The 22,969-nt window shown below is 43.7% G+C and overlaps 1 protein-coding gene across 1 annotated transcript; it reads right to left on the bottom strand.

Moving 5' to 3' along the window:
* Positions 1 to 1,344: 1,344 nt before the first annotated feature.
* LOC110508332 (junctional cadherin 5-associated protein) lies at positions 1,345 to 19,724 on the bottom strand. Its single transcript, XM_021588775.3, has 3 exons — positions 19,185 to 19,724; positions 11,898 to 16,195; positions 1,345 to 3,320 (listed from the first exon to the last, which is right to left on the bottom strand). Exons 1-3 carry the CDS (start codon positions 19,565 to 19,567, stop codon positions 3,286 to 3,288), a joined length of 4,716 nt encoding a protein of 1,571 aa, XP_021444450.3. The 5' UTR covers positions 19,568 to 19,724; the 3' UTR covers positions 1,345 to 3,285.
* Positions 19,725 to 22,969: the final 3,245 nt, after the last annotated feature.

The raw sequence follows: 22,969 nt of genomic DNA, 5'->3' as shown, positions 1-22,969 counted from the left end.
GATATTGATCAATGGACTGAACAGATAAACACACTACTGAGTTCTCTTGCTCTGCCTATAGTTGTTTTGTGTGAGAGTTGTGCATTTAAGAAGCCTGTATTATGTTGGACTAACTGCACGGTTCTCCTCATTTTTGAATGACTCAGGCAGAGAAAAGTAAGTGAAGGGCAGTCACTATTTAAGTATGCAGTCAACATTGCTACCTTTCAGGCTTAAGAAGTCGCAGAACCAGAATAAGTTGTTTGTGACACCTAAAATGATGTAACAGTGTGCAATTAGTAATTATTTGGCATTGCCTTAAGTATAATGTAATGCACACAATTGCCTTAGGTGCCAAGATTATTACATTTTTTAAAATATGTTGGTCAGATATATTAAGAGTAGCATAAAGTTCTAAGTCAATTAAATACTACAGCCGCAATAATGCTACATTAAAGTGTACGTTATAAAACTGGGATTGTTGGTCAGATATATTAAGAGTAGCATAAAGTTCTAAGTCAATTAAATACTACAGCCGCAATAATGCTACATTAAAGTGTACGTTATAAAACTGGGATTGAGCAGTAGATGTGTTCACCTTTGACAAATAGGAAAACAACATTAACGTGCACCTTTATCGAAGCATTATACACCCTTCCCTAACCATTGTATCATTGACAGCTGTCTGAAACTCAAACGTCGCTCAATGTATAAAGAAATGTTAAGTTGCATTAATAAAATAATGGATTTATTTTACATTTGTAAACGTGTTGCCATGAATCAGCAACAAAACAACAGTATGTGACTTGGCTTGGAAGACATAAAAATAAAAAAAAATAAGACAGGTCAGCGGAGTTGGGGTCAATTCCGGAAGTGAACTGAAACTACGATTCTGATTCCACATTTTTTCCCATACACCAGCATTGAGCATTATGTTCCGGGATTCAAATGGAATTGACCACAACACTGCAGGTCACAGCTGACCATAAACAGAAGAACACAGCTGTGATGGATCAAATATAATAAAGAATGCCCAACATCAAATGTTCAACTGTTTTTTCATGTGAAAATGCACTACAAATAGGAACTTATGGCACAACCAGATTTTCCCATCAAGTCAAGACTCAGAAAGAAGATTAACCCTCATCTTGTCACTACACAGAACAAACGTGTGATCAAGGCACACTGCACACAGCTTTGCTTGTTAGGTCATCCTTCTTTATGTCAATCTATTTTCTTAAATGTTTTTTTTTGCACTAGAAAATTATATACTCTCATTATGGTACTGTACAGACATTATGATACTTTCAACTTGTGATCAAAGTATGCAGAAATAAACTATAATGGTTAAATACAAAATACCTCTTAAAATATTTAAAATATACTTTATTTTGTACATTATGCAAACTGATTAACAATTCAATGATAACAAAAATAAATATTCAGTGAAATGTAGGCTGCGTCTGAAATGGCACCATATTCCCTATAGTGCACTACTTTTTACCAGAGCCCTATAGGTCCTGGTCGAAGGTAGTGCACTATATAGTGAATAGTGTCATTTCAGACACTGCCGTAGTTTCTTCACATGATACACAAGTATGGCCACTGATATTTTCAATGAAATAAGCACCCACCCACACCCAGTATACTCTGACACATTTCCATTTTGCTGCGGGAAGTGTTACATCCCAAATGGCACCCCATTGACTATTTTGTGCACTACTTTTGACCATGACTCATTGGGCTCTGGTCAAAAGTATTGCACTATATAGGGAATAGGGAGGAATTTGGGTACGTATACAACGAGATTCCTGACAATGGTTCCCAGCTCCACTGACTAAGCCACAGCTGTTTGTATGACAATATTGCTCTATCTTGTCCATATAATTCTTGTTTACAACTCAAACTGCCACACTCCATGCCATTATTGCTTCCTGAAATGACCTGGGAAATCGAGCTATACACCAGATTTTTTACAACATTTAAGTTAACTACCCAGAATGGTCTTATATATCCTGACCCAGCTTATACATGCACATCTGGATACAGATTTGTTTGTGCTCTTGACAAGTCCAATGCTCATTGTCAATTCAACAGGGTTGGGGTCAATTTCTTTTCAATTCCAGTCAATTCAGGAAGTACACTGAAATGATTTTTAACACTTTTTTTTTTTTTAAACATTTTGTTTACTTTCTGAATAGACTGGAATTTAAATGGAATTGATCCCAACCCTGAAAGCCAATGAGTGACATGATAGCACAAATATACTGACACTCAGGCTAGTCAACTCCCTTCCCCCCATAATGTAGAACCAATGCCTCAGAATACATACAGTATCACTGATTTACCATTATGCCACATAGGTAGGTATAGAGTGACTCTTCATTGAAGAGCTTTATGGGTTATGATTACAGTATGCAGGAAAGCGACGATACAGACAGGCCACAGTGTATCACAGTAATAGTAGACTGATGGATTGATGGATTAATCTGAAAAAGAAAACAGTTCTCGAGCCAAAGACATTGTCGTCCAATATAATATATTTCTTCTCAACTCTCCATAATAACAATACAATGTAACTATTTTGGTGTAATCGACACTGAATGTAATGGAACAGCTTTTATGATGAATATTCTCCCTATGTATCCATTGTGTAAAACACAAGTACTTACATTTATATCTAAACAGCTCGCCCATAAACAAACAGAATCATACAGCATGTTAACGATGAGTCAACTAACTGTATTCAATTTCAACATACTTGAAGTTGTTATACGCTTGACAGAATTGCATAATGTCTGCCAATGAAAATAATCTAGGAGGGTAGAATAAGAAAGGAGACAAGCCACTACCAGAAGACTGGAATTCAGTCTGAAATGGCACCCTATTCCCTATGTAGTGCACTGCTTTCTGGGCCCTGGTCAAAAAGGGACCTGGTCAAAAGTAGTGCACTACATTGGAAGTAGGGTTAAAAAAGTTGTGCACTACATAGGAAGTAGGGTGCCATTTGGGCCGCATCCTAGTAGAAACACAATTAGAGGATGGGTTGAGGGGAGGTAAAGGGGAGGAGGGGGGTTAGTTGGAAGCTACCCCTAGGTGGGGGAACACCTCCCTTTTGGCAGTGGGACACTTGGTACTCATAGTACTCAACAACGCCGAGGTTGAGGGTGTACACAATGCTCTTGTCGGAGAAGAAGGCCATTTCTGTGTTGGGATAAGATGAAGGCATTCTAGTGGGCTGCCAGGTCACAGTGTTGGAGGGATCTAAACCTCCGATGGAAAAAGATGATGGGCGTCTCAGTCGCTCTACACTTTCTCCACTCCGCTTGGGTCGTAGGCCTCTGGTATAATACAAAGAAAGAAGGGATACATTTAATCATTTAGAGTAAATATGTGTGCGTTAAAAATGGCACCATATTCCCTATATAGTGCACTACATTTGACCAAAGCCCTATGGGCCCTGGTCAAAAATAGTACACAACATAGGGAATTGGGTGCCATTTGGGATGCACCTTATATCATGTGCAGTGGCGTGTCCAGACAATTTAGAATGAGGTGGCCAAGGTGAGGCACAGTCCAAGTTTAGGGAGGGGGCATAAAATGTTGAACCTTAATCGATGCAAGGTGGATTTGTTCTATTTAATTATGATTATCAATGCATTAAATGCTTCAGCTTAGGTTTGGTACATTTCCCTGTTCAAATGAATCAATTCCAAAACTCTTGATGCAGTATTTGCATTCAAGGTCAGAATTTTATATAAGGGTATTAACATACAGCAGAAAATTCACTCGAAAGGTCCATTCAAAATGTGCAAATTAAACCGTGACATTCGAGGGTCTCTGTTAATTTTTTTGGTACCCTTTTTTCTCCCCAATTGGTAGTTACAGTCTTGTCCCATCGCTGCAATTCCCGTGCAGACTCGGGAGAGGCGAAGGTCGAGAGCCATGCATCCTCCAAAATCCGACCTCGCCAAGCCGCACTGCTTCTTGAAACACTGCTCGCTTAACCGCACCAATGTGTGGATGTGCCTGCTAGAGCGTGATGGAACAAGGACATCCCAGCCGGGAATATCCTCCCCTAACCCGTACGACGCTGGGCTAATTATGTGCCGCCTCACGGGTCTCCCGGTCGCGGCCGGCTGCGACACAGCCCAGGATCAAACCTGGATCTGTAGTGATGCCTCTAGCACTGATCAGTGCCTTAGACCGCTGTGCCACTCGGAAGGCCCTGGGTCTCTGTTTTTTTTTAATGGGACCTCCTACAGTATGTATGCAAGGCTTTATAGTAAAGACATGTCGTGGTGTTTAAATCTGATTGTCAAACAAATCACTTCAATAGTAGGATAAGTAGGTACCTGCGCACGTTTGTTTACTCCAAAATAAGTCCAGCATCCAAACAGTGCACTGTGCATCCGCCATTTGAATGGAATCTATTACAAACACTGTGTAATGACATTCAGCCTACAAAGTGATGTGCATTTATGGATGCCACAGTCAGGCTTACCCAAAAATGTTAGCAATAAAAAAAGAAACAAACTTATCAATTGATTTCTCATTTGTGTCTATCAGTGTTTCAGAATTTTCTTTCAATTCGCAAGAGGCTGAATCTATTTCATCCGAGTGTGGCAAACAGCACCCCTCTGTGTTAGTAGTGTTAGTGGCCACCCTGGGCCACCCTCTTGACATGCTTGACATGCCACTGATCAAAAATGTCTGGAAAATGTATTAAAATAATTATATATCAGTTGTGTGTGGTGGTAGGTTTGAAGAGAGTCCTGCATTGGGTCGGATAACCATGGTTACCCGCGGTTGACCTACCAAAAAAATCAGCTCGCGGGTGGAATGAAAACATTCTTCCAACCCGCGAGTCGGCTCACAGTTCAGAACAATTATATTGTGGGTCGGAAACATTTTAAATAAAGATCAGTGGGGAACTATCAGGGCCTTCTAGAACATCAGAGAAGGCCTAAGGATTTATAAAAATGTATAAATATTATATATATATATATATTTTTTTTTATTTCATTTTACAATAATTGTAATCATTTTCTGATTTAATCTCCTCAATTTGTGTTGGAAAGAGAAGGGTTAATACTGAATAGAAAAAATCCAGTACGGATTTTATTTTGTGGTCTCTGGGTAGAAAAATCTAGCTTGCTCTGCCAGCCATTGGCTAGGCCTTCAGAAGCTGGACAGAAGGCCTCTGCCATTCAACTGTATTAGAGCAGAATTTTGGAGTGACAGTCGAATGAACCAATCACATTTATACTTGCAATGAGTGGGACCGTTTTTTTGTTGTTGCTGTGACATGTCTAGGACTTCTCCAAGGCCTACACACCTCATTAGTCAGAGCACAAGAGGTAATGTATAATACAGAATAGCAGGCTGATAAACAGCAAATACAGTAGGTGGCGGCAATACACTAATAGGTTGTATTCGGCCATAAAACTCACTACTGTAAGTCGCTCTGCATAAGAGCGTCTGCTAAATGACAAAAATGTCAAATGTAAGAGCATGCAGGAGAAAATAATCAGTGTCGCAAGCAGTAGTCTTCCAACGATAACATGCTGACTACATCGGGCACGCGCATGCGCCCGCTTGTGCCATCTCGCATGTTGATTTTGTCCATCAGGACACGCAGTTTGAAATATCAAAACTAATTCTGAACCAACTATATTAATTTGGGGACAGGTCGAAACACTTCTGAAACATTCATGGACATTCAGCTAGCTAGCTTGCTGTTGCTTGATCATTTGTCCTGGGATATAAACATTTTGTTGTTATTTTACCTGAAATCTACAAGATCCTTCTTTTGCTGGATCTTTGTAGAATATCGACCCATTTTGAGTCACACAAAATAGTGTATTCTCTACTCCGACAATTAATCCACAGATAAAATGGGAAACCTAGTTCGTTTCTAGTAACCTCGCCTCCTTCAGTCTTCTTCTTCATCTATGGACTTTATATGGCGGTTGGCAACCAACTTTAAGGTGCATTACCGCCAACAACTGGACTGGAGTGTGGACCTCAGTTCATCTTTCAATTACCCACGTGGGTATATGCTCCTGTCGCTTGTGCTCACTCTCCCGCCTCGTTATGGCGCACACCTGTCAGCATCGTTACACTCACCTAGACTCTAATCACGTCCCTGATTACCTTCCCTATATATGCCACTCCCTTTGGTTCCTTCCCCAGGCGCCATTGTTTCTGTTTCAGTTTCATGGCTGTGCGTTGGTCATGGTTCGGCTATTCATTATATTAGTAACTCCCTGAACTTGTTTCCCGACTCTCAGCGCATGTTACAGCTCCTAAAAACCAAGATGGGAGAGACGGTACTTGCAGTGCGTCAATCATAAAAAATGGAACCAAGTTCTATTTCAGCGCCTGACTATGCAGACGCTCGTTGACACGTGAGAGCAGTGTGGCTGAAATTATTGAACAACTTGTATGTGTCCATTTATTTTGCAGCACATGTAACGTTGTCAGCCTGTAACGTTAACTAGTTTGTGTTGTAGTAGAGTGACGATGGCAGCTGCAGCAGCTGTTATCAACTTCAAGGTGGATGTTGCTAATTTGTTAGCATCAGCTATTTCAACACTAACATTCAAACTTAGTTTACAAATGATCATCTGGTGAGTGGCACATATTTTTGTTGCCGATTGCTTGCTGTTAGCTATCTCTTTGAAAAGAATTACTGTGAAATATTGTTGCATTTTAAACTTCAGATCACCAGTTAGTGCAATGAACGTGATAAAATATATTTGCAATGGGAAGTCATAGTTGGTTTGTTAATTTAATTTTGGACGTGAAATGATTGTGCTTTTGTATTGGTATGATTTCATGGGGCCAACTGGAGTGAATGGGATGCATAATCTTGAACATTATTTGGTGCTGTGTGTGACTGCTATTGCCTGTTTGTGAGCCATGTATGTGTTTGACCAAAATGGTCTCTCCTTCAGTGCCATGGAGTGCACAGGTATTACGGTCGCTGTCCTTTTAGCACCATGAGCCTGTCACCTTTTGATATTTTTTATCACGTTATGAATGAATCAAACACATCACTAGAATGGTCCCGACTACAGAAGATATCATGTCGGGTGCATTAAGTGATGTCTTCTGTTATTTACTAGATTTGTTTTTATTTATACAACGTATTGGAAGATTTTGGTCCCTCTGAACGCCTAGGTCCTATAGTCACGATTCACCACTGAAGATAATATATATATTTTGTTGTGTATTCCATTAGGCTATGTGAGTGGTGAGGCAGACATAGCCTAGGCTTAGGTTACCAGCCACTCAGCGAGGGAGGGAAGTTAGCATGGAACTCTCCATTAGTAGACCGGCAAACATGACCCCATTGGCCCCATGTGGGAATTCGGTGCGCATGGCCAGCCCACACCAAGCCCAAAACAAGCTACCCATATCATCCCAACTTGGGCTAGCCTACACCAGCACAACACAGACTAGCCCACACCAGCCCATGGTGGGCCAGCCACACCAAGCTCAAAGTGGACTAGCCTACACCAAACCCACAACAGCCCAACACAGGCTAGCCTACAACAGCCCACACCAAGCCCAACAGGGCCAGCCCACACCAAGCCCAACAGGGGCCAGCCCACAACAAGCCCAACTGGGGCCAGCCCACACCAAGCCCAACAGGGGCCAGCCCACACCAGGCGGGGGCTCATTTGAATATCTTTGTGTGTGGTTTGCGCACAGTTCTTTTTTTGCAACCATTACTGAGTGTCATTCCAGTTAAAAGAAAATCACTCTGCCATTTCCTGGTTGCTAAAATCCAAATAGTTTGCCTAATTTTATGTAACAAAAAAAGCAAGTATAGTGTAGAGAATCCTTGTACCATCTAAACTGCTGTGAAACATATTTTCCATAAACAAAAATATTGTATTTTCAGCTGGTGTACAAAAGTAAAAGACGCAAAAACAAAACGTAACATTAGGAAGCAAAGAAATGGTGCACACTTGCTTACAATGAGAATTACAGATCTATAACACACATTTCTATGTTATATTGGTCAGGTCACCCAAAAAGTAACATATTGCAGCTAAGTGTTCTGTTGTGTGAAAGTTTTAAAAAAAATAATCTTGTACACTACCAATGATGAAGTCTTTAAAAAATACCTAAATAAGTGCATGTGACATGAGAAACTTAAGTTTCTCATGTAAAAATATATGTATGATAGTAACAACTTGGGTGTCTTTCTGATACAATGTATCACTTTCCCCAAGTACATTCAGGGCTTGAAAATTATTACATTTATGCATTGAATTAAGTTGTTAATAAATTATAAAATTCCTATTAAATAGAAAAGCGCATTGGCCCAGTGTTGGCAGCCTACATGGGGTCAATATTTTAGCCCGCATTGGGTCACATCGTGCCAATGTGGACATGTTTGCTGGGAGCCTATTTGTGTGGTGCTGTCCACGTGCAGGGCTTATGTTCCCTTTCGCCACACAACAATACATAGCCAAGTTTATTTTCCCTGACTCCTCACTTACGCGAAAATGGCTAACGTAACAGAATCAATCAAAAGAAAGGTTATAACGCCGAAATACACCTTAGTGGAAACAGGTGGTGTCTGAGTGAAATGCCCGGTTTGGAAGGATTTTGGAGTCATTGTGGAGAAGGAGATTCAAAGATGTCTGCAGAAAGAATGGGGTGTCAGCTATGACATGACACCTTGAGTAAGAAAAATATTTTGGTTATTGAACTACAAGTAGGTGTGAAGTGGATTTACATCCGGAAATGGAATTACGGTAATCAGGTCCCTGATCTGTACTGTACAGAAAGTGTTATCCATAATTATGCATATCATTCTATTAATATAGATGTATCCTGAATAGACACACAAAGATAGAAATATGCAATATCCTTTAGCATTTGTAGGTATTACTCCACACTCTTGTGTAGAGAATCCCCCCCTGCTGAGGGCGTTGCAGCACACTTTAATTTACAGTTTTTTTGTGCGCAATTGTTTGTTTGGCTCTGCTGAGTCTGGCTCTCATGTGAGGAAATATTGTTCAGTGTTCAGCCCTGTGGTCTTAGCCAATCAGCTGGTGACCACTTGCCCCACACTCTGTACATGAGCTGATCATACAACCTCTGATTGGCAAAGGACATCTAGCTGGTCCTGCACTGTCTAATCAGGCCCGATGCATGCTCTTGCATCCCCAGAAATGGACCCAGTCCGGATGATTTTCCTTCAGCACAGATAAGAGGTGGATTTATGGCAGTGTGTTCATGGAATGCGTGGGTAGAAGTGGGTAGTGTTTATTGTTGTTACGGTTGAGATTTGTGTGTGTTTACTGTTACTGTTAGTAGCAGTTGCTATTATCTATTCCCTGTAATGTTATTACTGTTCAGGTAACATGTTTGTTTACATTTCTACAGTTCTTTGTTCTATTTATCATTATCACTACTTGAGCTATTGTGGTCATTACTCTATGCATTACTTTGCACTGTTTATACCCATGTTATTACATTTATAGTAATCATTTTCTCTTTCTCTGTACTTTCAAACCATTTCCATGTCCATACCTCTGTTTGGCAATAAAGTTAACTCTGTAAGGTTCCATTATTCCTCTGACCGGGAAAGGTTTTACGTGGGCCACAGGCCATTCAAATAGGAGGGGATTCCCTCACACACTGGCTATTATTCTAATGAGCTCCGCCACCAAAAAATATCACATTTGGTTGGACTATAGCAGGTGACCAACCTGTGGTTTGTGACTACTATGATTTCTCATTGTATCCAAATCAATTGCAGTAATTCCGTTACAGATTTCTGTCATTCTGCTACCGATTTGGTAACGGCAGAGTTTTAATTACTTAACTCATAAGCAAACTTGATTTCAGTAAAAAAAAATGACCCCTTTCATCTGTTAGACCAGAATTCAAAGCCTTTGCTTAATCCTAATTTTTAGGATGGAAATGTATATATGTCTTAATTAATATTAAAAAATAGACTCTCAGCTTTCATTTGACATGCTCCTATGAACTTCATATGTTGGTGCTGATGGGTCCTTTGAGATGCAAATGCCCCTACTAAATGAATCTGCAGCCTATAGAGTTTGGGAATTGTTTAATTAGTTTAAATTAAACTACTTGATTAGCTAAACAATATTGAATATACAACTATTGTTTTGTTCTGTCGGCAATAGGCTTTCATTAGGTAAGAAGAAGGCTAATTAGAAGGCTTATTTTCAAAGGGATTTGACCATCCCATTGTGAAAATAAGATGTTATTATTCTTAATTCATGGCAAGGTTTCCTTTTATCCAAATGTTGAATAGACATGCAGACAAATTAATTCATGAAGGGAATGGGAATAGCCTTAAAGCCTACCTACTACGCTGTTGTCGTAAAAACAATGAAATAAATGCATGTGATTTGGCGGGTCACGGATCGGCTCTCAGAACAATTCTATGTGGGTGGATGGGCTTGTGGAAAAGAATCTGTCCTGATGTCAGATGGGGCTCAGACTTGATGTGGCCGGCACAGGGTGGGGGCGGCTCCAAAAAACTGACCTGTGCAGGTCTCTAGTTTTGAAGTGTTATATCTAAGCACAATATCCCCCTCTTGTGGAAAGACTCCATAGTAACAGCCAGAGTTTCACTGCTTGAAATGCTTGCCTCATAAAATAACACTAGGTAAAACTAAACACTCAAATAATAATAACAAAACATTAAGTCATTGCCAAACAATGTTTGTGTTGCTATACACTATATACACAAATGTATGTGTATAAAGCCACACCTGTTGCTGACAGGTGTATAAAATCGAGCACAGGGCCATTAAATCTCTATAGACAAACATTGTCAGTAGAATGATCTCAGTGACATTCAACATGGCACCGTCATAGGATGTCACCTTTCCAACAAGTCAGTTTGCCAAATTTCTGCCCTGCTATAGCTGCCCTGATTAACTGAAGTGCTGTTATTGTGGAAAGTGGCTCATCCGCGAAGTGATAGGCCACACAAGCTCACAGAACGGGACCGGCGAGTGCTGAAGATCAGCCGCACACAAGCATAAGATTACCATGCGCAATGCCAAGCTTCGGCTAGAGTGGTGTAAAGCTCGCCGCCATGGGATTCTGGAGCAATGGAAACGCGTTCTCTGGGGTGATGAATCAAGCTTCACCATCTGGCAGTCCGACGAACTAATCTGGGTTTGGCGGATGCCAGGAGAACGCTACCTGCCCGAATGCATAGTGCCAACTGTAAAGTTTGGCGGAGGAGGAATAATGATCTGGGGCTGGTTTTCATGGTTCAGGCTAGGCCCCTTAGTTCCAGTCAAGGGAAATCTAAATGCTACAGCAAACAATGACATTCTAGATGATTCTGTGCTTCCAACTTTGTGGCAACAGTTTGTGGAAGGCCCTTTCCTGTTTCAGCATGACAATGCCCCTGTGCACAAAGCGAGGTCCATACAGATATGGTTTGTCGAGATCGGTGTGGAAGAACTTGAATGGCTTGCACAGAGCCCTGACCTCAACCCCATCGAACACCTTTGGGATGAATTGGAACACCGGCTGCAAGCCAGGCCTGCAGGCCTAATCGCCAAACATCAGTGCTCTTGTGGCTGAATGGAAGCAAGTCCCCGCAGCAATGTTCCAGCATCTAGTGAAAAGCCTACCCAGATGAGTGGAGGCTGTTATAGCAGCAAGGGGGGGTGGGGGGAATCAACTCCATATTAAAACCCATGATTTTGAAATTAGAGGTTCGATGAGCAGGTATCCACATACTTCTGGTCATGTAGTGTATTTTGCAGTGAAAATGAAGCACAAATGTGTAACAAATATTACATTATTAACTCGATGAAACACTTGTATTCAGAATAACATGTAACACAGTTCAACAGAAAAAATACTTGAACAAAACATCAAATGTATGAAGTAGCTACCTGAGAGAGATGACACCTCCTCATCTTGCAACACTGTGTCTTCAGAGACCTCTCTATCTTCCACAGTATCACTCTGGGAGGAAGCAGGTAGGGAGAGCACTTCCACTTGCCCACCGCCACGCTTGGTCTCCCCCTCCGTCTCTGCCCCCTCCTCCCCAGAGTCTGTGCTCCTGATGCTGAGGCATCTCATGCGCGACACTGGGTCCACTTCCTTCATCCGTGCCCGGCGCTCTACCGCCACCCGGTGGCTGGGCGATGCAGCCAGCTTATCCTGCAGGGCGTCTACGCGCTGCAAGGGTCCTCTGCCCCTCATCTCTCCCTCCAGACTGTGGGACAGCTTAAGGTCAGGGTTAATGGGGACCGAAAGCGGTAGTCTGTCTGGCGGAAACTCCTGCATACCTGGAGTTTCTCGACCCAGATGGGTCCATTTGGCACTCCTGATGTACTCTGGGTTATCCTGTGGTGTCTCCTTTTCTTTTGCCTCCTGCCTGTCAGGAGGCACTGTAGATACCGTTCCAGAGTCCAGTTCCTCAGAATCTGGATCTCTCACATGTGTTTGTACTGTCTGTTCATTTGCCCTGCTGCTTTCTGTATCTTCACTAGCAGCGGGTTTACTCTCTGTTGCCGTCTCGCTAACCCGCTGCTCCCCTGTGACTAAAGACTCTGCAGGTACATCAATCCCTAATATCCTGGCTGCCCTCTCCTCTATGGATTCATTCTCTGGAATGCCCTCAGCCACTGCCAGAGCTTGGTTTTGTTTGGTCTTCTCAGCAGTGATACTCCCCTCCACCTTCTTATCTATGAGTGACAGCTGCTTCCTCCAATCGCAACATATAGTCTGAGCCTCTGAATTATTTGAGCCAGAGTCAGAGGATACCTTTGTGTCTCCTTCAGCTGGTTCTTCAGATGTTTCAGCTCCTTGTGGACTGTCACGGTCGCCAACAATCGTCGCGCTACTTTGATCGGATAAGTCTGGGCTTGACTCCTCGTGGAGCGGAGACATTGGACTTGGTCTGGACATCTGGCTCTCGCGCTCTCTTTTACAAATGGGGCATTCCTCTGCAGAGTCTAAACAGGCTCCCCCTATAGGCTCTGTATCGCAGCTACCACCACCAGGTTTAGATATGGCGGTGAACGTTTTGTTAACCTCTGAGTCTCTGGGCTTTTGTAAAGACTGACATATGTCCTCATAGTCAGGGGGACTCGTAAGTGTGGAGGCGTCCTGCATCGGCTGCCTATCTGCCCAGGGGACTTCGGCTGCAGTGTGCGTTGTTGGAGTCATTGGACTGAAGTCTCTGGTCTTGCTGGGATCACTAGGAGAGTCAGTAAAGTCACTAGGGCCGGTGAAGTGACAAGGCGGTGGTGTCTCCGAAGGCGAAGGGAGGTCTAGCTTCACTGTCCTGCCACTGCAGCTTCTTCTCCTCTGCGACAAGTTCGAAACAACCCTGTATTCTCTGAATCCTGTAGGCTTGCGTGGTGGGACAGGGAGCTCCTCTCTTAGCTGCTTGCTGAAAGTCACAGATTTTCTTTCAGCAGGTCTGGAGAAAGCGCTCTTAACCTCCCCGTACTCCGGGTCGACGGACACAGACCAGCTCTCAATACTGCGCCTAAGGCTGCTGGGCTTGCTGAGCCCCGCCTCCCCCGCCAGCCTTATCTTGATCCGCTCAGGGATCTGCACAGCACCACTATTGTTGGAAATGTTATTGCTGGCAGTGCCTAGCTCCAGGATGTCTTTGTAGGCCTCGTTGAGGTCCTCAATGCACTGGTCAACACTGGGCCTCTTGCTGCTCTGCTGCTGCTTCTGCTGCTGCTGATCCTGGAACTCTTTGTTGATAGTCTCCAGCTCCTCGATGGCGTCCCATGGCCGCCTGCTGACGGGCTTCAGCAGGAACTGACCGAAGGCTTCCTGCCCACTGCAGGTCGCTGCTGGTTTGGCCTCCATCGCGTTTCCTGAGGGTGGTGGTGGTGGTGGTGGTGGCACTGCTGGCGGCTGAGCTGTGCTCTTGATCAGCTGGCTGGAAATGGAGAAAGTGGCCGTCCTGGAAAAGGCGCTGTTGCTGGATGGTTTCAGGCTCTTCACCCCTTTTATAGGACAGCTGAATGCAGTATTGCCCACACCGCTGGGATCTTGGGTGATGATGTCAGAGGAGCCTGGGGCAGGGACGTGAGGGTCTTGTGCTTCCTTGTTTTCAGTGCCTGGAGGAGGGGGATGCTGAGGCTTTCGGGCTTCTGGGCTAGTTTGGGTCTCCTGGTCCCGGTATTGGTTCCCAGGCCAGGCACCTGAGAGTTTCAGCTCCTTGTGATGGTTTATTTTGGGGGGTTTTGTAGGGATCTTTCTCACTATTTTGCTGCTTGATCTGCTGCTCGCTATGCTACCGGTTAGTGCTTGCAGCTCAGCCTCTGCTGAAGATGTGCTTTGGAAACTTTGGTTTGTTAAGTGGCCCGTTTTGTTCTCACTCCGACTGTCCACTGGGCTTGGTGGCCGGACTGGGCTTGGTGGCTTCTCGTCGTTGTTGTTGTTTTGATCACGAGACGTACCACCCGGCGTTAGAGGGACATGAACAGACACCAAACAGAATATTGTCTCACTAAGTTTTTGTTTTACACTCTTTTTCTCATTTTTTTCTGGTTTCTCTGAGTCAGTTTTTCTTGGTTTCTCTTTCTCTGTGGAGTCAGGCTCATTGACTGACGTTTTCACTTGAGTTACAGTTTCTGACACACCTTGACCTTGGTCCAGATGCCTGATCAGTTGCTGAGGAGGTCTAATGTGAAAAGCTGTTGGATAGATACCACAGCTCTGATCAGGAGCTACACTGTCTACACTTCCTTTGTTTATTAAACCCCTGTTGCACCATCTAGTACTACTACCACCGTTGTTGTCATTGAGAGATGTCTTGCGGCAGTCGTTATTGAGAGAGAGCCCCTGTGGGGGGGGGAAGGCACTATCGTGTGTAGATTGTCCTAAAACCTTAGCGCAGGGAGTCTCTTTCTTCATGTTTCGGATAAACTTGTCAGTGGCAGTAAGAGAATTTCCGCCAGGCCCTCCTGAGATTTGTCTCACTCGCGGATCATCAAAGGGTAAATAGTGAACATGACCCAGATGCTCCTCGGTGTATCCAGGGTTAAGGTTTGGGTTAGCGTTAACCTGTTTCCTGTAGGGTATACCCCGATCCCCGTAGTGTTCCAGCCACGACCCTCCTGTCTGTCCGGAAAACCACTTTCCCGCCTCTGAGCTCATAGGCATGTGCATCTGTATCTTCACCTCCCCCCTCCACTTATAGTTTGCCACTTCGTTGCGGTTGATTGGTCCTCCCCTGATTGGGGGCAGGGCTCTCTTATAAGACGGGGGTGGGATATAACCGGGGGGCTCCATGCCAAAGATAGCAGAGTGTTGTGCAAAATAGTCTTGTCTTTGCAATTCTCCACCCCGTGGGTAATAGACAGGCCTGTTGTCTTTCGGTTGTTTGGACCCTCCCTGCTGATCTATTACAGCTACAGCGAGCATCTCCTGGCTACCCCTAGTCTGCTGGTGTATTTCGTATGATGGAGGCTTGACAGGCCTGCTGAACCTGGGCTTTGGTAAAAGTGCAACATGTCCGACGCTTTGCCAACTGTTTCTGGCCCACCGGTCCCTGCTGACTGCGGCACTGTGGTAATACCGACTATAAGGCCCGGAAAATACGGTGCTGTTCACTCTCTGTCTATCAACCTGGCCTGGTCGAAGCTGGAAACTGACCAAACTGGACAGTGTGTTTGCGTGTTCAGTAGCTCCAGCAGGTGACAACACTCTGGGGAGGGACTGGGACATCCTTCTGGTTCTGGGGAGGATAGAACCAGTGCTCTCTTGAGTCCTCAGGCGGTGCTGCCGCTCCTGAGCCCACCTCTCGCCCTCCCCATCCGACAGCTGCCTCCCCAGCCCCACCGCAGGCTTCCACTCCTCTGTGCCCAGGCTCTGGCACTTCCGCTCCCCAGTCACCCCAGTCACTACCCTTAACTGTCTAGGAGCCGCATCGGCCTCTCTCAGCCAGGAGATGGAGGTGTCTTCCCATAGCTGCTTCTGTTGCTGCAGCTTCTCCCTCTCTCCCCTATGGTCCTCTGCGATCAGGGCCTGTGGTCGCCATGCCGCCTCAGAGGCCTTCAGAAAGCCAGCGGATGCTCTCAGCTCCCGGCCGTCGGCGTAATCCAGGAGGACACTGAAGTCCTGGCCTCTCCTCCTCCAGTAGAAGACATCCCTCTCATCCAACTGCTCTCTTCTCTCGACCTGCTCAGAATAGGTTAAGCTGGGCGCATCATAGAACCTGGAAAGAGAAGAATGCACAATTCAGTACACAATATTAATTCATTAATATAAAAAATGTAATATTTACAATAACATCAAAACATATTGATAATTGTGACATTTAAAATGCTGGTATCTCTGGCTAGCCTCTAAGCTGATGTTTTGGCTTTGGGGGTGAAGAGGTACTGCATCCCACATGACCCCCGATTCGCCTATATGACTCTGGTCCTAAGTAGTGCACTATATAGGGAATAGGGTGTCATTTTGGACATTGCCGTAGGAATCTACAACTGTCCATCTCCAACCCAAGAGGGGAGAGCCAGACAGCACACATATCTGATGGAAGTGTTTGAGTCAGAGGCTCTCAACTCCCTTGAAGATACCATTAAAATGTACGGCTGCTGCAATATGATCTGCATATTAAAACACACGCTGACCTTAATTCAGAAAGCTGGGAATCGTCCCAAATGGCATCCTATTCCCTATATAGTGCACTACTTTTCACCAAGGTTCATAAGGCTCTCTGGTTAAAAGTAGTGCACTATGTAGGGAAAAGGCACTGCCTGTCTGCCCCTGCTACCACTGCTAAGCGCGCTTCAAGTCTGAGCAAGAAATGATTGACTTGTTTATAAATGCCAGTTCCCCATCACGTGATGTGACCATATGCAGAGTGACAGACCACCTCATATTCCTATTTCTTATCCATTCAATCCAATTCAGGAGACTTGGCTACTGGCAGGAGACTTGGCTACAGTGGGGCTTGTAAAATGTAAATTAATCTAAAAATAAACTAATTTATTTCCAAACCAAGTTCTGGGATATATTCTGAACCGAGTACTCAGAAAAACTTGACACAATATATGGGCTACTTCCTACTTTTTCACCGCCCCTTTCGGAGGACCAGAAATTGGATTTAATGTAATTGTGTAATAATGATCCTAAAAAAATCTAATGCAAAAAGAGTGGCCTTCAGGCTGTGTGATGCACCTGATTATCTACACATTAAGGCATGCACCCAGTCCAATGGACAGCAGTCAGAGTAGTGTCCCTAATGGCTCCCTATACAGCTCACTACGAGCCCTAGGGCACTATATAGGGAATAGTGTGCCACTTGGGATGCCAGCTAGGGCACTATATAGGGAATAGTGTGCCACTTGGGACGCAGCCTAAATATCAGTAACCTAGAGTAGTAACGAAGTGAAATTCAGGGAGGGCTATAATATAATCTATTGTGAGCTTTATGCAGTTTCATGTAACTATGAGGCTACATATAGATCTATAGTAGCCTATCTGAACAACCATACTGTAGGTACTAAAGACTGAAGAGTCTATTGACGAATACTAAATCAATTGGAGGATAACCCTGTATACAGTATCATCCATCATGGTGTCATTACAAATGGCACCTTACTCCCTATATCAGTGGTCACCAACCGGTCTAGCCATTCTTAGTCGATCATCCAAACATTTCTATAGAAAAGCTAATGACAAACGCTTGCACCCCTTTTGGAAATGTTTATTTGTGTTTTGCCCTGTTAGCTTTATTCAGAAGCCCTGCGCACCGGGTGGGCAAAGTGTTCCCATTTTGAACAATTTCAATTGTCTGAAAAGACAAACTCCACCTACCCGGCAGCCTGGAAGAGCTGTAGCTAAATCGAGTGCCCCTACTGCGCTCAAATCATCACGCCTACAGCATCCACGACACCAGCCACGGCAAAGTTTATACTAGCCTACGTGAGATTTCATCACTTTTAAAACCATAACCAGAGAGAGACTGTCAAAGAACACTCCAAAGAACTGCGGTTTTTATGAGTGAGTTCATGTCTACGTTTTTATATGGCACTATTACAAAACATAAAACGTGCTGCTCCCTACTTCCAGTTGAATGAGTAGCCAAGTGTATCGATAGTGTCTTTATTTCTCTGGTCATAGGAACAATATGAATTTGTGCATGAGGTAGATGCGGTGCGACTGGGGTTTTGCCATCAAGTGGAAGATGATTTCCCCTCTCTCTCTGGTCAGTCTCGCCAGAGAAAAGGAAGGAGAGAGCAGGTACTGTGAGAGGCAGACCCTCTGCTGCTCTCCCCCTCCCTCCGCTGAGACTAATGCTGTGTTCAAAACAAATGGAAATCTCCAACTTCAGTGCATTCAAGACAACTGAGAACTCGGGGGGGGGGGGGGGGGGGATCCGACTGAGAACGTCTTTTTGAACTCGGAAATTCAAGTAGGAAACTCTGGCATCTTTCTAGACTGCCAACTTTCCAACCTGATGATCACTGACGCCATGATTTGACCTCTCTCTTTTTTTCAAGTTCCCAGTTGTCTTGAAAGCACCATGACCATCAGATGCAGGTACCATCAGTCCAGTGAAATAAACAAGCAAATTATTTCAATTTATGCTCCACAGTGCCTCGCAAGTGCTACACCAACTGATCTATTTTGTTATCAAAGCTCGAGTTTTGAAATATGGCCTGAGAATAACAATATTGGCTGGACAGGCATTTGCCTATATGCTATGATAATGTTTTAGACCTACTGCACAAACCTCAATCCTACAGAATAGTTTTTAATAGGTTAAATGTTACATTTTTGAAGTCATGTTGAATTTTTTTTTATCTGAGTGGTAGATCTCGTCTTGCTTTTTGACTGGGAAAGTGATCTTGACTCAGAAAAGGTTGGTGACCACTGTCTTATACAGTGCACGTCTTTTGACCAAATGGAACCCTAATCCCTATAAGTAGTGTACTATATAGGGAACAGTGTGGCATTTGGAGCACAAACTTCATTGTACCGCAGCATCTGGAAAGACAAGGAAGTGGTGCAGCAGTCTCAGTGTTCGTTCTGCAGCTCTGGAAGGAAACGGAAAGAAAGAAAACACATCCTCTTGCGCAGTGTAGACTGATTGGCTTGGCTTTGCATGCAATGCCGAAGGGCCCGGCAAAACAAAAAAAAGGGAGGGAAGGTATGGTGGGGATCTCAAAAGAGAGAGAAAGAGAAAAAAAACTCACCCGCTATCCGTGGCGAGAGAATCGCCCAGGGGCTGTGCGAGGCTGTCACCTAGGTTACCGCTGACAGCTTCTTTTCTCCTTTGGTTCCTTTCCCCGCCGCTCTCATTGTCGCAGCTGCCGGGGTAGCCCTTCGCCAGTAGTGCCTGCCTGCTGCTGCTGAAGACGCAGGCCCCTCTGTCTCCCGCCTGTTCATTCCCGTTCAGTGATCCACCACGACCAGATCTCTGGTTCTCTGCTGCTGGGATTTCACGGTGGCAATCGGCGGCGGCGTGGCGCTGCTTCTCGTAAGGCGCGGTGGCGGATGAAGTTGAAGAGGGGCAGGGGATGCTTGTCTTGGGAAGTTTGTATCCGTGAGAAATGAGGAGGTCCTCCACGCTGTACATGGTGGTGTGTGTCTGTCTTGGCAGCAGGAGGGCGAAGGTGTTTATTTTGTTCCTTAAGCGCAGTGCTGGTGGTAGAAACTGGAGCACAACGGCTCAGCCATCCCTATGGGGAGAAGAGAGGTAACAATTAGCTAGCTTCAAAAGCATAACTACCAATGATTTATAGTTACACTAGATGTCTGACAGGGGGCGCTGTTTTGAAGCCACCGCGCTTCAAAACACTCCCCCACCATTGTAAAGCTATAGAAAGGTATTTATTAATGTCTACATTCTTTTTTGCCATGTCTATTCTATTACAGACACCTTAATGCATACTTTTAAATAATATTATTGCGAGCTAAACATAAAAATGTAAATATATAAAAAAAAATCTTTGAAAGTAATAATGTTACTGTCCCCACTACAACAAAAACATATTTAAATACCTGTCATTTTGTACTTGAAACATTATTAATTCTATAGAGCAGGGTTTCCCCATCTAGGTCCTCCCTCCCTCCTTTTTTTTATTTGACTAGGCAAGTCAGTTAAGAACAAATTCTTATTTACAATGACGGCCTACCCCGGCCAAACCCGGACGACGCTGGGCCCATTGTGTGCCGCACTATGGGACTCCCAATCACGGCCAGCCTGGATTCAAACCAGGGATGCCTCTTGCACTGAGATGCAGTGCCTTAGACCACTGCGCCACTCCTGTGTTTTCTTGGCTGTGTGCTTAGGATCATTGTCCTGTTGGAAGGTGAACCTTCGCCCCCAGTTTGAGGTCCTGAGCGCTCTGGAGCAGGTTTTCATCAAGGATCTCGCTGTACTTTGCTCCGTTCATCTTTCCCTCGATCCTGACTAGTCTCCCAGTCCCTGCAGCTGAAGAACATCCCCACAGCATGATGCTGCCACCACCAGGCCTCACCATAGGGATGGCATTGGCCAGGTGATGAGCAGTGCCTGGTTTCCTCCAGACATGATGCTTGGCATTCAGGTCAAAGAATTCAATCTTGGTTTCATCAGACCAGAGAATCTTGTTTCTCATGGTCAGAGTCCTTTAGGTGCCTTTTGGCAAACTCCAAGTGGGCTGTCATGTGCCTTTTACTGAGGAGTGGCTTCCATCTGACCACTCTACCATAAAGGCCTGATTGGTGGAGTGCTACAGAGGTGGTTGTCCTTCTGGAAGGTTCTCCCATCTCCACAGAGAGGCTCTGGAGCTCTGTCATAGTGACCATCGGGTTCTTGGTCACCTCCCTGACCAAGGCCGTTCTCGCCCGCATGCTCAGCTTCTTCCATTTAAGAATGATGGAGGCCACTGAGTTCTTGGGGACCTTCAACGCTGCAGAAATGTTTTAGTACCCAGATCTGTGTCTTGACACAATCCTATCTCGGAGCTCTACGGACAAATCCTTCGACTTCATGACTTGGTTTTTGCTCTGACATGCACTGTGAACTGTGGAACCTTATATAGACAGGTGTGTCTCTTTCCAAATCATGTCCAATCAGTTGAATTTACCCCAGGTGGACTCCAATCAAGTTGAAGAAACATCTCAAGAATGATCAAAGGAAACAGGATACACCTGAGCTCAATTACGAGTCTCATAGCAAAGGGTCTGAATACTGTAAGGTATATCAATTTTTAATATATTTGCAAACTTTTCTAAAATCCTGTTTTTTCTTTGTCATTATGGGGTATTGTGTGTAGATTGATGAAGAAAAACATTAATTCAATCAATTTTAGAATAAGGTTGTAACCTAAGAAAATGTGGAAAAAGTGAAGAGGTCTGAATACTTTCTGTATGCACTGTATATGTAGGGGAGAACAAACAGGGGAGAGAGACAGAAAACATTCTGTCAACACTGTCCCAAACGGTCCAACCTTTCGGTTACTGGCCCAACACTCTAACCGCTAGGCTACCTGCCACCCACTACTTAGAGAATAGGGTGCAATTTGGTTATGGTATAGGGTGCCATTTGGGACACACACAGTTTCAGAGCTTGTTATGTCTGATTAGGTCACTGGAGGGCGGACAGTAGACTATTTGTATTTTGTTCCTGTTCCTGTTACGGCCAAGTTACACCAGGCACTACCTCTAGCGATCAAACTACCGGAGGTCAGTCATTTCTTGAACCTAGAAGTCATTTTCTTGAAGTCTCTTCTAAAAAATATAATTAGTATATTATGTGAAAATGTATTTCCTATAATAGATTGAGCACTGGAATGAATAGTAGTTTAGTATGTTTCCAGTGTGTTGTTTCCCAAATGGAACCCTATTCTCTACATACTGCACTACTTTAACCAGAGACTATGGGTTCTCATCAAAAGTAGTGCACTAAACATGGAATAGGGCGCCATTTGAGACGCAAACCTGTAACACATTCCTTTCAGTATTTATTGAATGGCTGTGTATTTTTTTCTCTGTCTCCGACTGACTCAGCCCAAATCAATCTGTTTCCAGATTAGCACAGCAGGGGTTGCTATAAACAGATGCCATTCAAAAACAAAGTTTAAAGATATATTTTATGATTTGAATACTTGTTGCTCTTCTTTCTGACAACAATTGTAGTCCCAGTCATTTTAATAATATTAAATTGTCTTGCCAGATAAAATAAATGCCTCAATGTTTGACATGAAAGTAACGTATAAACTGAAAAGTGGTATTGTACAGTAAGAAAACGTTTGAATTACAACCCAAAACATTGTGTTTGTCCTGGCTGAGTGACGTGCAATGGGAGCAGTGTTGGAGAAGCTATTCTGAAAATATAGTTACCAATTAGAAGTTAGGCTACACTAAATCTCCCCTTAAGAAAAATATAGTTACCAATTAGAAGTTAGGCTACACTAAAGCTCCCCTTAATAAAAATATAGTTACCAATTAGAAGTTAGGCTACACTAAAGCTCCCCTTAAAAAAAATATAGTTACCAATTAGAAGTTAGGCTACACTAAAGCTCCCCTTAAGAAAAATATAGTTACCAATTAGAAGTTAAGCTACACTAAAGCTCCCCTTAAGAAAAATATAGTTACCAATTAGAAGTTAGGCTACACTAAAGCTCCCCTTAAGAAAAATATAGTTACCAATTAGAAGTTAAGCTACACTAAAGCTCCCCTTAAGGAAAATATAGTTACCAATTAGAAGTTAAGCTACACTAAAGCTCCCCTTAAGAAAAATATAGTTTCATTAACTAAAGTAACTTTGAAAAAGTAGTTCACTACATCCAAACTACTTAATGAAATATTATCATATCTAAATATGAAATGTCATAGCATACAAATTGCAAGAACAGATCACTTTGGAGTCTGATTTTAACAGAATGTGTAATATAGTATAGTAAACACAAACAATTTATTTTATTTTTTGATATTTTACCCCCTTTTTCTCGAACTTGTCTCATCGCTGCATCTCCCCAACAGGCTCGAGTCA

This window comes from Oncorhynchus mykiss, chromosome 28 (assembly GCF_057628025.1).
Source record: "Oncorhynchus mykiss isolate SJ-2025 chromosome 28, ASM5762802v1, whole genome shotgun sequence".
NCBI lineage: Eukaryota > Metazoa > Chordata > Actinopteri > Salmoniformes > Salmonidae > Oncorhynchus > Oncorhynchus mykiss.
The sequence above is the reverse complement of the archived record's forward strand: the minus strand, read 5'-3'. Positions and strand labels throughout refer to the sequence as shown.

Bases quoted from the DNA above. Each gene is read 5' to 3' on its own strand.
- LOC110508332 (XM_021588775.3), bottom strand. From the start codon at position 19,567: ATGTACAGCGTGGAGGACCTCCTCATTTCTCACGGATACAAACTTCCC. The intron at 16,196-19,184 runs GTGAGTTTTTTT...TTCTCTTTCCAG, and splicing joins TCTCTCGCCACGGATAGCGG to GTTCTATGATGCGCCCAGCT. The intron at 3,321-11,897 runs GTAGCTACTTCA...GTATTATACCAG, and splicing joins GGAGGTGTCATCTCTCTCAG to AGGCCTACGACCCAAGCGGA.